This window comes from Pagrus pagrus (genome assembly GCF_965226575.1).
Source record: "Pagrus pagrus genome assembly, chromosome: 1".
Taxonomy (NCBI): domain Eukaryota; kingdom Metazoa; phylum Chordata; class Actinopteri; order Spariformes; family Sparidae; genus Pagrus; species Pagrus pagrus.
Genome location: NC_140185.1, coordinates 6,547,927 through 6,563,193, shown reverse-complemented (window position 1 = coordinate 6,563,193; position 15,267 = coordinate 6,547,927). Strand labels below are relative to the sequence as shown.

The following is a 15,267-nucleotide window of genomic DNA, read 5'->3' as shown; positions in this document are numbered from 1 at the left end:
TGTTACTAACCTGTCTGATTGTCTTACAGGTTGTTTGACAAAAATGCTCTTGTTTGGCATGTCAGCAACTTTCCCAAACCATGACTTTAGAATGAACAGATTGTTCTTACTTATTACACGCCTGAGAATGGTTCCAGAGTGTTTACAAAATAGTACTTTTCGGATTATCATGCTGAAATCTTTTTGGCAGAGAAATTGCTTCACACATATTGATCAAATTACAGGGGATGGGATTGGTGTGATTTTTCAGAATCTGCCAAATGTTCCTTACACTCACCTCAAAAACCCTGAAACATCTTCCAAATGCCTCTGCAGTGGTGTGTTTGCAGTGAGCTGTGTGAATGAACCACCGCCCGCCTCTCCACCCTCCTGGCTGAAATGGGCCAGCTGAACATCCTAGGGAAGCCGTGCCAATAAATCACAGGTTTCAGAGCAACATTTACTGCTATCTGATATGCTTTGATGTTCATTCAGTTCCAGTGTGTTGTAGGGGAGGCTGTGTGGAATGCAGATGTTTCCTTATTTAATGTGTATCTCCTCTCTGCAAAGTTCTTGTTGGAACCTGCTGAGCCCCTCGCTGTTAACGCTGTCAAACCCAGAGCAAGCAATCTCTACTCGTTTACGTTAATAATGTACATATTTTCATAACCCTTGGCATTTCTTTGCCAAGATTATAGATGTTTGTAGTGAAAGGATTTTTTTTTTTTTTTTTTTAAGCAGAGCACAGTCAGTCTCCTGTTTTTTGAATGTGGCAGTTTTGTAGTGTGGAACACACCTGAACACAGGATCCGGTCAAAAGCCAGCTTGGGAAGTCATGGAAAAGTTTAAATAGTTGCAGATTAGATTTATAGTTATGCAAACATTTCTCTGAGCAGAGAGCTGTTCTGGAGGCGGAATCAATGAGTGAAGCCAAAGAACCACGTTATACAAGTTTGCTGCAGGTCTTCTTGCTTTTCTTACTTCTCACTAGATATGTGATTTAGTTTTAGAGACTTTCTCTGAGGCAGAGCTACAATTATTCTGTATCTGCATATCCAGATCAGGAAAAACATATTAATATAGGTGTAAATGGACCACAGACAGGTGTAAATGTTTTTTGTGAAGTTTTTTGCAAGTGTGATCACATTCCTAAGAAAAAAATCTGTATAGTCAGAATTCAATTATCTTTCATTTTAATGTTTATGCCTGTGCTCTAATATATCTCTAATATATATGTTATATATGATATGTCAAAATTATGGCTGTCAAGCGGTTATAAAAAATAATTGAATAAATTACAAGCTTTGTGATTAATTGATCGAAATTAATCACACATACCAATATTTGTCTTAAGCATGTAAAAGTATTTTAATGCAAAATGATTTTGAATCAATGAACTAATGGCCATTCTAAACTTTAAAAGGAGGGGATATTTTCAAGCTTGAAGTTCTCCGATGGTATCAAAATTCCTCGCCGCATAAACTGCACTAAACAGTTCCATCTGGGTGTTTTTGAAGCCCCTTTATAGTGTGTTTTGGTATTTTTCTGATCTTTCCTGACAATGTTTTATAATTTTTGTGCTTAAACTTATAAAAAATTAAGCTGACGCTAAAATAAAATTGAATACAGTAGAATCTGCAACTTTCATGTCATCCATCTAGCTTGACTTCTGGTGTTATAATAACGGCTGATTTATAGTTGCACCTATGCAAGTGGCCTACATCGTAGTGAGCATTTCTACATGTGAGTGGGTGTGTCTATATTGCTGGCGATGGTGAGTGGATGGCCAGCTGACTTTCCCCTTCAAACACACCAACTGCCTCGAGTCACAACTGTGTCTCTGGGCCACAGAGAGCGGACAGGCAGAGTGTCTGCAGCGATGCCTGCAGCTCCACACAAGCCCAGCTTGAACAACTTGGTTTCGGCAAGCCAGCGTTTTCCACCGAGCTCCTTGTTATGGGGCAGCCTGCCATCCATCATCCATCATGTTTACAAAGCTGCACGTCAAAGGGCGTGATAAAGCACGATTAATCGGTGTTATTTTTCTTAACGTGTTATTTTAGCCCTAGTCAAAATGCCGTCAATGAAAAGGGCTCAAATATACCCACTTCCAATTCCGCAGGCGTTCATGATGCACCATTAACTGCAATAATATTGGACAGAGCCACCGTGACATCGCCCACAGGTTTCTGAAGAGCCTAATGAAACTCAAAGTGGGTGGTACCAGCCATCGCCATCTTGGTGCCTGACTCTGCCTAACTTCCAGCTAATACAAAACAGGCAAGGAGGTGGAGCTGGGGGAGCCTATAGCTAAGCAAGCCCTCCTTGTTTGAAGCTACCAAGCTAGCTAGGATAACACATTCACACATAAAGAGAAGCCGATTTTGCCTCACATTACTCGCGTGAGATCAATCGCTTTATCATTTGTGTTTTTGTTTGTGTTAGTTTGACTGGGTCTGATCAATGTGTAACAAGTACTTTGTGCCTGCACTTTACTAGTTTTAATGAGTGTATGCAGCAACTATCTGATCTTTATTTAGCATCTGTTTTCCCTGCTTAGTGTATATAAGCATGAAGAAACGCCCCCCCTCCTGCTTCAGACTTTGGTGGAGAACAGACAGCCTAGCAAAAAAGGAAAGGTAGTTTTACCGTCTAACTCTGCAAAGACAACATGAGAGCCTCTGCTGATGTGTCTGGTGGACATTGGCACACCAGCTAGAATGGTGTGAGGATACCGAGAGTAGCTGAGTGAGAAGCAGGCCATTCTGCAGGGGAGCTTTTGTGAACCCACTCTGGATAATCGAGAAATGATGAATCACTGTCAGACTCCTCCACTAAGCAGAGGGACACAAGCAGACAAGTTGTCCAGCTGCAGAGACAGATGTGCTGGGCCTGATCTGTCTGTTGTTATTATCCTGTTAGCTTGCAGACAATTAAAACCTCTCTCAGACGTTCTCCACATTTCCCCAGCGCACAGTCATTAACTAGAGCAGTGAGACCTTGAGGAGCTGCACCCCCAAAGTTACATAACTCCACCCGAACTAAAGACCACCAGCACTTTTGACAACCTGTATAAATAAATTCTTTCCATATGTTCATAACTGGGGCATACACAATACGTGAAACCTTCTCTTTAGAAGGAAAGAAGAAAAACCTGCAGCGCTGTGTCTGCTGAGCTGCAGCTCTTCTGTCCGTTTGTTTTCAGCCATCACACAAAGGCCGAGCAGGCTTTTTCAAATGTTTTCCTTACACACAGTTCCAAGTTCCAGTTTTGTCTGCTGATGTTGAATGACTTGTGGAACTTTCTGCAGCCTCTAATTGACATAATTTCTGGTGAATGAAATCATAGTGAAGTTAAACTATTCCTTATTCTGCCAGGGAACTTCTTGGAAGCCCTTCAAGGATATCTAACATTCCCGTCTGCGTGCTTGGGTGGCCCCCAGACCCGACTTTGAGAGTAGTGGCAGCAGAGTGTTTAATGGGAGGTTGGGGTCACCAGCTCTGGATACACAGAGGTGGTTTGATGATTTACTAAATGTATGTATGTTTGTATGCATGCATGTATGTATGTATGCTCCTGATGTCCTGAAGTCAGATCGATGGATGTAGTGAAGTGCCAGATTATAAATTCTTTCCTTTGCATTCATGCCTGGCTCAACTCAGTCAGTCCTCTCTGCTCTGTTCTTGTTGTCCAAGCCTCCTCTCCTCTCCTCTCCTCTCCTCTCCTCTCCTCTCCTCTCCTCTCCCCTCTCCTCTCTCCTCCTCTCCTCTCTCCTCTCCTCTCCTCTCCTCTCCTCTCCTCACCAAAGCTTCCATTTCCTCCCTAAAACCACATGGTCTCTGGAGAGAGATGCAAACTGAGGCAGACTTTATATCCATTAAGAATCTGTTCCACTTCCAGAGGAATTCACAACATGACTCTCTCTCTCTCTCTCTCTCTCTCTCTCTCTCTCTCTCTCTCTTTCTCTCTCTCCCTCATGCATTCTTTGTAAGGCAGTATTTCAGTCTGCTTGGATGGAGGTAACTGTGTCATATTGCATAAGAGCCTGGAGGAGGATGAAGAGTGACTGAGCAGTTTGTGTGCTGTACTTGTTGAACTTACACTGTGGTTATTCGTAAATATATTCTTTTCACTACATGTCTTTGCTAGGCTTGTCATATGTCATAATTATCAGGATAAGTTATGCTGCTCAAAAATGCCATCACTTTGTATGTTTTTTTTAAGTTGCATACATGCTTGTAACTGATGTGGAGTGAGAGAGAATAGGTCTTGGTAGGTCTTGGGTGGACAGGGGTCCGTGCTCGTGTACTGTTGGAACACATTTTTCGGTCCGAACCTTTACAAGTCCAAAACAGGCCTCTCGGCCAGTGTCGGGGTTGTCTGTGAGCATCCGTGGCCCTAGCTGTTGCGGTGTGTTCCACACTGTTGTCACTAGTCAGCCCTCGTTGGCAGCTTTTTGGCCGACTGAGCATGTAGAGTCAGCGGCAGAGCCCGTCGGTGAGATAAATCACTCTCTTGGCTGTTCAGCTAAACGAAAAGCCGTAGTATCCGTGATTTTAGCCATCTAGTGTGTTTTCTCCTTATTGTTCACCTCTGCCTCTTCACCTGCAACTTATTTATCAGACGTGTTCTTGATTAGAAGTGGTTCTGTTAGTGGTGTCACAAAACACTGCTATAATAATAGTGGTTTATCTGCAATCCTGAGTCTTCCAGTTTCCCCCTTTGCACGACGAATGCAGACTACCACCAAATGATGCATGAGCATTATCTTCTCTCATGCAGTTGGAAGTCGGCTGTAATCTTTGTGGTGTGTTCAAGTGCAGCCTTTTGGCTTTTGGTGGCCACACGTTCTCTGATGTCGGTTTGGTGAGTCTGGGCCCTAAAGTGAAACACTGCGTTTGTGTCACATAGTTGTTACCATGGCTACCTTGCCTGTTCACCCTGATTATAGACACATACAGCACTGCTGTATGTACTGTATGTCTTGGGCCATATTAGCACGGTCTTTGGACACTGTGAGATCAACATTAGAACATAAAATAATGTCCTGTTTCGAATAAAAGTGTAGCTGCACGGCAAATTACAAGGATCCATGAATTTAAATTGCACCATACAACAGATTTAAGTACACGTGTAGAATTTAAGAATGAGCTTCTGTATACATAGAGAATAGACACACACGATCTGTACAGTTTGATTGTTTATTAAAAGGTAAATATCTGTCCTCATACAGTAACAAACCAATATATCAGTGTAACCACACAGAATCCTGAGGCATGGATGGAGTTACACACGTGTTGGTGGGTGTGTGGGAAGAGAAGGTGGAGGATAGGTTGGGCTGGTTGGGCATTTTGGGATGATTAGTGAATGGGAAGTGATGAGTGGTGAAAGAAAAGGTGACAGAATGGGGTTGTGGTGTGGCCAGAGACAAAGGCAGGGTTGCAACCGTCAAAATAGTACACTTGAGTAATGGCGAGCAGACTGTAGAAAACAAGTGACGGGTCTGCATGGTGAGGGAATGTGGATTTAAATGTCCTATCCAAGACCTTATTGAGTCCAGCATCTCTCAGCTGGAATAGGTTGAGACCCAGGAGTTGATCCCTGTGGTCTGATCCACACTGCAAAAGAATCTGAAAAACACTGGAACACACTCTCAATCATCTCAGTCAATTTGCAGACTCTCTTTGTAGCTTATCCATTCAACATTTTTTGATGCTCCAAGAAAGTTCAAGATTTTAGCTACGTTAAAACCTTTCAAGTTGCTCTTCATGAGTGTGTTTGCAGCATGACGTGTGGTCATTGCTGGGTTCAGGTTTCTCCCTCACAAAAGTATCAGTTGTGGAAAAATAATCCATTCAGTCCTTGACTTGCTGCTCCTGACCACTGAACTAGGACACTTTTTAATTATAATTCTGACTGCAGCAGCCTGTTCTGTCCTACCTCCAGTAATGAAATTCTTCCTTCATGAATAGAATCTGAGACTGTCACCCAGTCAAAGGAAGTTAAAGCAACAGTGAAGCCCAGGCATCTCGCTTCAAGTCAGGAGCACCTGAACTCTATTCCAGAGGAAACACTCTTATATTAAGTGGGACGGATCAAAAAGGTTTCCCCTCATAATTTCCTCTGCCAAAACACACAGGAGACAGTTGCACCAATTCTAATTTTTCAGTTTTTGGTTTCAGTTCATTTAGGTTTTCAAAAAGATTCAGACAGAAGTTAAACCAAACAGCTTTAGTGTTAGGGTTATCATTCCATGTCCATCACGCTCCCAACAAAGAGCTGTGTGCAGCAGGCCATTCTCCTTTCTTCTTCCTCTGTTCTCGCCACCATGTCGTCTGCCCTTTGGCTTGCTCATGTGAGGTAAGACCCGCCCTCTTGACATGTGCAACCAATCAAAAAAGACAACCTGTGGCCTAGTCCATACGTAGTTGGTATTTCTAAAACAGGGTTTTTTAAACTTTAATACTGTGATTGAGGCAGTGAAACGTGACTGTTTCTTCAGACATCTCCTGAATAATGTTGTTTTTATTAAAACAATGGAGGTAGACATCATGGTTGTTATCAAAGTAATGAAGGTGACGTAACAGGAAGGACTTAATATATACAAATAATCAAATGCATATCTTTTCCCAAAAATATTGTTTTTCTTATATTAGCAGTAGTTTTCTCTGTAGCTTTCTTCAGTAATAACCACAGTCCACTAACTCTGTGAGGCAATGTCCTCCCATGATGTACTAAAAGGCAGAGTCATATTTCCCTGGTGGTGCTGGTGTTGGTCCCACAGTTCAAAGCACTGTGTTATTTGTTTCTGTGTGACTCAAACACATCCTCTGTCCTTTCTTATTACAAGCTCTTCCCCTCCAGATCATAGAGCAGCTCTCTGATCTCTGCCTGAGTGTCTCATTTTTCTGCCTGGGTGGGATGTGTAGTAACTTTTATGGACCCACTAGCTCTCAGCTGTTTCTTCTATAAATTGTTACTTCCAGGCATGATTTCTGTTGTTGTGGTACTTCATTATGAAGTTTGTGTTAAGCATCATCTGGTTCTTCCTTATGTCTTCAGGACATGAATCATGAACATACTGGACTTTAGTTTAATTAGAAGGAGGAAAATCGTTGCATTCATTCTCGCATAGCCAGCCCAAGTCCTACTGGCGTTTATCAAACTACGCTTTTGGCCGCACTGAGTCAAACCGAGCCACGCTCATTTGCTTTTCCATCACCGGTTTTACTGCACCGAGTTGAGCTCTGCCGTGCCGGCGATGGACCTGGTCCAGAGTAGAGCCAAGCCGGACACGTCCTGCCTCCAAGCGGGCTGCGGTGTCTGCGGCCAACCTGTAACAAGCACCAGTCCGCCCCTCAAACAACTGTGTTGCAAATAGATTCTCAACTCATGTCTGTGCAGGAAACCTGAGAGAAAGATATTTCTAAAAGTCAGTAGCCTCCAAATGAATTTCTTCAGTTTCTCTCTTCCTGTTTGTTCTTTCAAACATCTGCTGTGTTTTACTGTTTCATCGTGTTCACTTTCAGCTGTTTCAGGAGGCATGTTCAGTTACTGCTGCTGAAAACACAATGTTTCCTGTAATGCTGCTTCATGATAAAAGCTTTTAAAGTACCAAATAATGGGAAGTAGTTATAGGAGATGAAACATGTTTGTAACTGAATTAGCGGAGCCACTTTGTTAGCAGTGATTCTTCGATAGTACTGCAGGGACAAGCACGTCATTAGTTTAAGACAGTTGTGGCTGAAATTAAATGAAATGAATCTACCACGTGTTTAGGACTCCATGTTCAGTCACCCCCCCAAAATTGTTTTGGTACCATTTTAATGTTTGCTCTTGTCTCAAGGCTAATTTTGCTTAGAGACTTAAATTTGGTGGCAGTGGTGTGTGCCATTTTATTATGCAATTCTTGAATACCTTGCCAGTTGGATGCGATAACTCATGCCAAAAGTTGTTTGACTTGACCAAATATCAAAGCATCAAACTGCACACCACTGCAGCTTCCAATCTTTCAGAATGGACAGACTCAATAAGCAACACAAACCTAGAGACTTTTATATAGTACATATGCAACAATGCATAGATTATTCTGGCCGACTGGCTTCCAATGAGTGGGGCTCTCTTGGTTTGAAGTCAGTGTCTTGGGTGAATCCATAATACGATGCATTGTCACAGGCCCAGCAGAGCTTTCCTGAGAACAAAAGATCTATCAGTCACATTTGTGCACTCCAGGAAAAAAGCTACAGACACTCGATTAGCCAAACAAAACAGAGCTCATTCAGAGCAAGAATCTTTGAATTGATGGCTGCTGAGTACTTCAAGTAAGCAGTCCCAGATTGACACTGGAGCCCCCAGCTAAATACATGGTGGAATGTTAAATGTTCCTAACAGTCTTAACAAGTTGACTTAATGTCAACAGTAATACTGATGATGAGGAGGAGGATGAAGGAGTAGATTGATGCACCAGACTTGACTGACTCCGTTACTAACAATCTCTTAGTAATGGCACTGACATTCTTATGGATTTAGGCTCATTCCCATTCCTAACATGATACCCAAGGTCCACTACTGACACCAAAATAATGTTTTATCGATGCCACTAGGTTGTAAATTGTGTTTTCCAACCAAATTGAAAGGTAGAAGTGTTTTACTTCTGTGACTGACTACATTTTATGGGGAAAAGCTACTGTCATAGAGAGGGGTGTGATGTAATGATGTGTTGCACTCTGTTGTTTTCTCAGTATCACCTTGTTCAAATTGGATAACTTTGATACCGAAGATTAAATTGAACCTGGTTTGTGCATTTCGGAGCAGGGTGTAGTGTGTCCCACATAGTGAAGTGAAAAGTAAGGCCCAATCCTTATACCCTCTTACCCCTACCACTTCTTTATAACAAGCAAAAAACTATCACTGATAGTGTGCTGATGTCTTGGTCGCTAGGTATTGCTGGATGGGGATGAAGAGATCGTCTGACATTAAGTGTTATACATTGTTTTTATTCGGTACAGTCTACTGAGGTGGCAACGCCAGACAGGGACACTGGGACACTGTCAGACAGTCCCAACAGTTGCTTTATTGAAGCATACTTTTACTCACCCGGGTGGACAGTCCAACAGCACAAGCTGGAGTTGCTTGTGCTGTTGTTGGGTAACTTCAGATTACAGTTTAAAGATGATTTTCAGAGCCTGACTGACACAAGTTGGTTAGTACTCAGAAATACCAGGGTTCCATTCACTGGCCCACATAGTAGTAGCATTGTTATATATTCCTAAATCTATACAATACACTTGCCTGATTGTTGTCCTCTGTCATGGCAATTTTGATCATTAAGCAATCTGTGGTATTTGTCGAAATGCAAAACATTTGGGGTCTGTGGGAGTCTGCAGCACTAAGAAAACCCAGAACCAGGCCCTGCAGGGCTCCTGTCCAGATAGAGCATTAAGAAATGGTCGACCCTCCTTTGAGTCTTAGCTCCCAGTCAGTACAGAGTAGTAGCATTTTGGAATGTGTAAGTGGAGAAAAAGAGGCAAGATCCCCCAGCAAGCTAGTGTATTTGACATAAAACTACATTTGAGCAAGCCAGGAGAGCTGGAAACAGACGGACCCATGTTCAAGGACTGTTCCAAGCCTTCAGGACTTATCTAGAGTAATCTGCCTGCAGAGGTTTGCTATCAGACACAGCTCTATAACTCCTGGTTCGTCTAATATTGTCTTACACTGTCAAAATGTAGGTTTAAAACCTTTTATTCTCTTGTCCTGAGTTGTAATAGTTTAATTTAGGGTGTGCTGTGGTTCACATACTGTGTCAGAGCACACAGAGGACATGTTTTGTTTTGGCTTTAGTACAGAAATATTGGTTGTCAGTATATTTCATTGTAAAGTGAACCAGGGGCACTAGTAAGACTTTATCTAGACATGTGACTGACTTGTTTTGGCTATTAAGTCATATACATTGAGTGGTCGCTTTATTAAATACACTATATCTAATCAGTTAATCATGTGGCAGCTCTACAGTAAGTAGCAGATAACTAAAGACAGAATTAGTTCTTAGTGTTATGAAGGCCCTTTCACTCAGTTTGACAAACTAGATTGTGGGGGCTGGTAGACATGTAAGAATGGGTGACAGTGATTGCCCATTAAGTGAGAACAAAAAGGTACACGCTAATGCTAATGATGTGTTTGGGCTCATTCAGTACGAGACTATGAAAGAGCTAAATATTGCATTACTCTCTATAAAATACTATTTCTTTCTTTTATTATTTAGCACATGATATATTACAAGACCAGCCATAATTGGCAGTAAACATGTCCCCAGACTCTCTTGAAAATTGTGAAACTTTTAGAGTTGCTGAGTTGGTGGAAACTCTATAAACTTTGTGAAATGCTGTCTATGACAAATTCCTAATTATCTGTGCGACCTCTTCTTATGAATTCTGCATCAAATGTAATACATCAACTTGTTTCTGTCCTTGTTTAAAAATCATTGTGTCAGTTTATCCTGCTGTGTTTCTGTACACATTGGCTAGCCTACTCTAGATAAATGATATGCCTTGTCAACAGCAGATTAGGCCAGCTGCAAAGATGTGGCACACAGTTGTTTTTTTATAGTATGTCATTTATTTCCCGCACATATTGCTTCAGTATTTGACCCAGTTCTGTTAAATTATGCATCTCTTGGTCTCTTTCAGCCTTGTCACTACTATGCTCTCTGTCTATGAATGTCTTAGAGCAATAATCATACAATATTCTGCTGTATAAAAACAACAGTCTATCAGTGTTTGCAAAAAGCTTCAGTATAATATTTTCATGACCCATTAAATGATAATAACAAGCCACTCAGTCACAGTGTTACTGTTTCCTCTGGTGTAGTGTTTCTAACCTCGGTCTTTCTGTGTGTCTGCCTGTTTGTGGTAGGGAAGAAGAAGGAGAAGATTTCTAAAGTGGCCGAGGATGGTCGTGGGAAGAGAAACGCCATTCGGCTGCATGAAGCCTACACTGTGGAGACGGTGGTGGTGGCAGACTCTGATATGGTGCAGTACCACGGCGCAGAGGCAGCACAGAGGTTTCTACTGACCGTCATGAACATGGTAAGAAGAGTGAAATGCAGTCTGAGTCTCCAGGCTTCCCCCCAAAAAGTTTATAAAAGCTAATATAAATGTTGTTTTAAGTGTTTAACATGCGCTCTTTGGTCCTCTTTAATTCAAATATTTAACAAAAATGGTTGAGCAGGTCAGATTGTCAGGTCTTTTTTATGCTTGTCTTGTTCTGGTAGGTTTTCCACAGGTCGGTTTTGGAGAAGGTACAAACATTTGGGCTCACAAGCACGTTTAGCCAAAGGTCTTTGTGTGGTAAACTTAAATTCAGGTTGTAATAAAGTAAAACAGATTAAAGCAGCACATTCTCACATTAGAGAAGCTGGAAATAGACAATAATTGGCATTTCAACTTAAATTATCAATGATGCTTCCAATATGACTCTAGTGGAGCATGTTTGGAGTAGCTTTGCAGGGCAGCAATATAATTTATTCTGTCTTTGTTCAGTAACTTTGTCTTTTGGAAGACATCCATCCAAGCATACTTGGCTCAGGTGGTTGTGGCTGAGGAGCTGCTCACTGAACAACAATAATATTGTGTCTGAGGCTTGTGTATCGTTTCTAAAGGATATCATCACACTGCAAAACAGGAACATACACACTGTTTCCTCTCTGCTCGTTTATCTTTCCTTTATCTTGTCTCCCCTGTTGATGCAATTGATAGTAGTGTTGCACTGTCTCCTGCAGGTCTACAACATGTTCCACCACCAGAGTCTGGGAATCAGGATCAACATTCGAGTCACCAAGCTGGTGTTGCTTCACAGCCGGCCAGTAAGCCTGACTTTTTACCCTCTTTGTCCCCTTTTGAACTCTCTGGTGACCCTAAAAACCTGAGAACCTGACTGTCAGCAGATGTTGACCCCACCCTGTGTGTGAGGAAGGCCATGCCCCACATGAAAGAGATTCCCTTTAAAGTGCTCATGTAGACTCCAAGTTAAAGATTGTAAGCAGTCTGCAAGTGAAAACTAAGAAAATCAAGTTTATTCTTCAGCAGAGTTTTGTCTGATGTACAGAAAGCTATATATGCTAATCTACTTTGCATGAATATTTTGTGTTCCACCAGTTCACCACAAGATAAAATTGTGTCCTTCCTGTTTTGATTGGTTTTATTCTGTTGACTGGTTCTGGTTGGCCTGTGAGGACACCTGAGGCGGCTGTAGCTCAGGAGGTACAGCAGGTTGTCCATTAATTGTAAGGTCACTGGTTCGACTCCCTGGCTGCATGTGGAATTATGGCATTATTATAACATGGCAGCTTGTGATCACAAAGAGTTGTTATGAAAGACTTTGTCTCACAAGGAAGACATTTTCATGTGACTGAGATTTAAGGATTTAAGATGTTACATTTATGTGGATTGCTGCAGTCATGTTGATAAAACAAGAGTGAAGATACAGTAAATCCACTTTTAATTCCAAAAGTTAAGAAGTAATCTTGGAACCCGCCTCCCGTTGGTAAACAGCTCCAGATCAGAGCAGATCCTGATTGTTACCAATGTGGTGATGTTACAATTGTACTGTAATTACTGGTATCCATTAATTATGATATGTAGTCTTCGTATTTCTACAATTGGCTATGTTTTGTTACTACTGAACTTTACTATCATGTACTGGACTTTAAGATGTATGGCATTTGTTCTGCCAGGGCCAAATGCCCCATCTCACAGTGTTAATCAAAAGTGAAAAATAACTTTAATGGGCTCTTACTTCTCCCATTCAGCGTGTACACCAAACATTTTTGGCCATGCTAGCAACAGGGTCTTAAAGATGACAATGTAGCTCTGTCAGTCCACCACTTTGGTCCCGACTGGCATAACAACTATTTGACGGATTGCCATGATATTTGGTTCAGACAGTCATGGTCCCCATATAATGAATCCTAATGACATTTCTGTCATGTCCTGACAACCTTAGGACACATTTTAATTAGTTCAGTGATTTCTTACCTTTCTATTTAGAGCCATCATCCAGTCATCATTTTATCTTGTCCCGTACTTTATGAAAAAATACCCCCAAAACTAAAAGTGACTTTCCCACCCGCCTCAGCTGTACTTTGTATTTAGTGCTAATTAGCAAATGTTTTAACACATCAAACTAAGACGGTGTACATGCAAAACACCATTTGTAATTAGTAAACAATATGTCAGCATTGTTATTGTGAGCATGTTAGCAGGCTGATGTTAGGTCAGTTTGACCCATGACACCATGGATGTATTACAACATAATGAGAGGGTTAAAGCTAAACTCTGTGACAAAGAATCAGTAGAAGATAAAGTTAATCTGCGCTGTGTCTATTCTTCAGGCAAAGCTAAAGGTTGGCCATCAGGGAGAAAGGTCTCTGGAGAGCTTCTGTCAGTGGCAGTATCAAGAGTTTGGGGGGCCTCGGTACCTCGGCACCAACCACATTCCTGGTGGAAGGGATGACATCCCACCAGTGGACACAGCTGTGCTGGTCACCAGGTATGTAGGAAAAATGTCCTCAGATGAATGAATGGTAATGAATGATAAATGTATTGAATGTGGTCTCAGCTCACTTGCTTTTGACAGTTCATTTTAAACACTGCCCATTTAACATGATCCTGAACTACATTGTGGCATTGACGTTGATTTGTTTATGAGTGGTTCCTCTGCTGCTGACAAGCTACATCACGTTAAAAGGCTTTACAGTAACCCTGTGTACAGACCTCAAGTGTATCAGATGTTTTTCCTTTGCACGTCTCACACAACAGATACACTCTCATTTTAATCTGTGCAGCTGTCTGCACAGGCTCTGTGCAGGGTTGCGTCTCAGCTGCGTCTCGTGGGCCTAACCGCAACCGGGTACTTTTATTCATGCCAGTAACAGGCATTGAATAAATACATTTATATTTTGCAACCCAGGTGGAGGAGAGTGTTCACTGCAGAGAAAATGTGGCTGTTCCTTTGCTTTGGTATAGACAACACTGGGTAAGGCAATCTTACAGTAGGGAAAGTCACAGCTGCATTTTATGAAGTCACCAAACAGCCTTACTTTTATCCATGATGTTTTCATCTATGGTGTCCTATCCGAAAATGTCTCTGCACATTACTTCACAGATGGCTTAGTGTCATGATCTAATGTCCAACATGACTTGCTTGTTTTGTTCAGATTATCAAATGTAATATTTTTCCACATGGTCAAATGGTAGCATTAACTTCGAATAAAAAGTGAGGTCACTCAGAGAAACCATGTAATGTGAGTAATCAGAGGACATGTTTACATGCACTGTAGTAGACTACATGCAGCAGCAAACCCATACCTTTTTTACTCTTTCTTTGTGTATCTGCGCAGCAGACTGATGCTACAGTGAGACGTCACAGTGCAAATGTGTGAATTTTACTATTAGTGAAATGTTCTGTGCAAAAAACAGACTTGTTCTAGACTCTTCTCGGCTTCTAAACTCTACCTTGTGTTAGTTTCAGATACATTACTCATGTTATTTATTTATTTTTTAAACAAGGCTTTGTTTCATATAATTTACCTATTCTTCATCCATCTGCTCAGCTTTACTTTACTTCACTTAGCTTTACTTTCCCTTTCTGAAGTCTTTGTCATGCACATGCACACTTGTAAAACGCCTTGTAAGAGACCCAGATTCCAGGAAATCAGCTGTCTAATATCCTAACCTGATAGCAGAAACCAAGTTTGTCCTATATATGACATTTGAGAAATCAGTTAACTGACATTAACCAACTGTAACCTGTTACCACAATGATATTCATACAGGGCTAATTAAATGAACTGCTCTGGAGCAGCATCGCACTGCCATGTGTGTTTGTTTATGCACTTAATCTTTTGTGCTTTTTAAAAACATTTTTTTTTGCAGTGTATGATTTTCAAGGGATTTTGGTGTGCATGAATTGTACATGAAATGTTATACATTTCTCCAATGTTATATATATTTGCACCCATACACCAAGCAGTTCAGTACAAGCCAAATAAGCACCAACCAAGCAGTGGCTCTGCAGATAATTAACCTACAAACTAGGGGTTCCCTGGTTAAAATAAGATCTTTATAACATGCAATTAGCAGTCATTCAGAACAGTGATTAAATACCAATCTCCAGCTGGGTACCATAAACCCGTGGACATTGTTTCTCAGTCGGACTGTTTGTGTGACTCAACTCTGCCCTCCTTGTCTAATGGCTGGTGAACGGCAGGCTGAGCTTGGCTGCTTTCC

The 15,267-nt window shown here is 41.4% G+C and overlaps 1 protein-coding gene across 2 annotated transcripts in view; it reads left to right on the top strand.

The window, feature by feature from the left end:
* Nucleotides 1-15,267, top strand: part of adamts17 (ADAM metallopeptidase with thrombospondin type 1 motif, 17) — a 113,763-nt gene that overhangs the window by 16,883 nt on the left and 81,613 nt on the right. For both annotated transcript variants that reach the window (XM_084342278.1, XM_084342277.1), the window contains exons 4-6: nucleotides 10,895-11,067; nucleotides 11,760-11,843; nucleotides 13,371-13,528. In XM_084342278.1, the coding sequence (XP_084198404.1) occupies nucleotides 10,895-11,067; nucleotides 11,760-11,843; nucleotides 13,371-13,528 (415 nt within the window). The remainder of the gene's footprint in view (nucleotides 1-10,894; nucleotides 11,068-11,759; nucleotides 11,844-13,370; nucleotides 13,529-15,267) is intronic.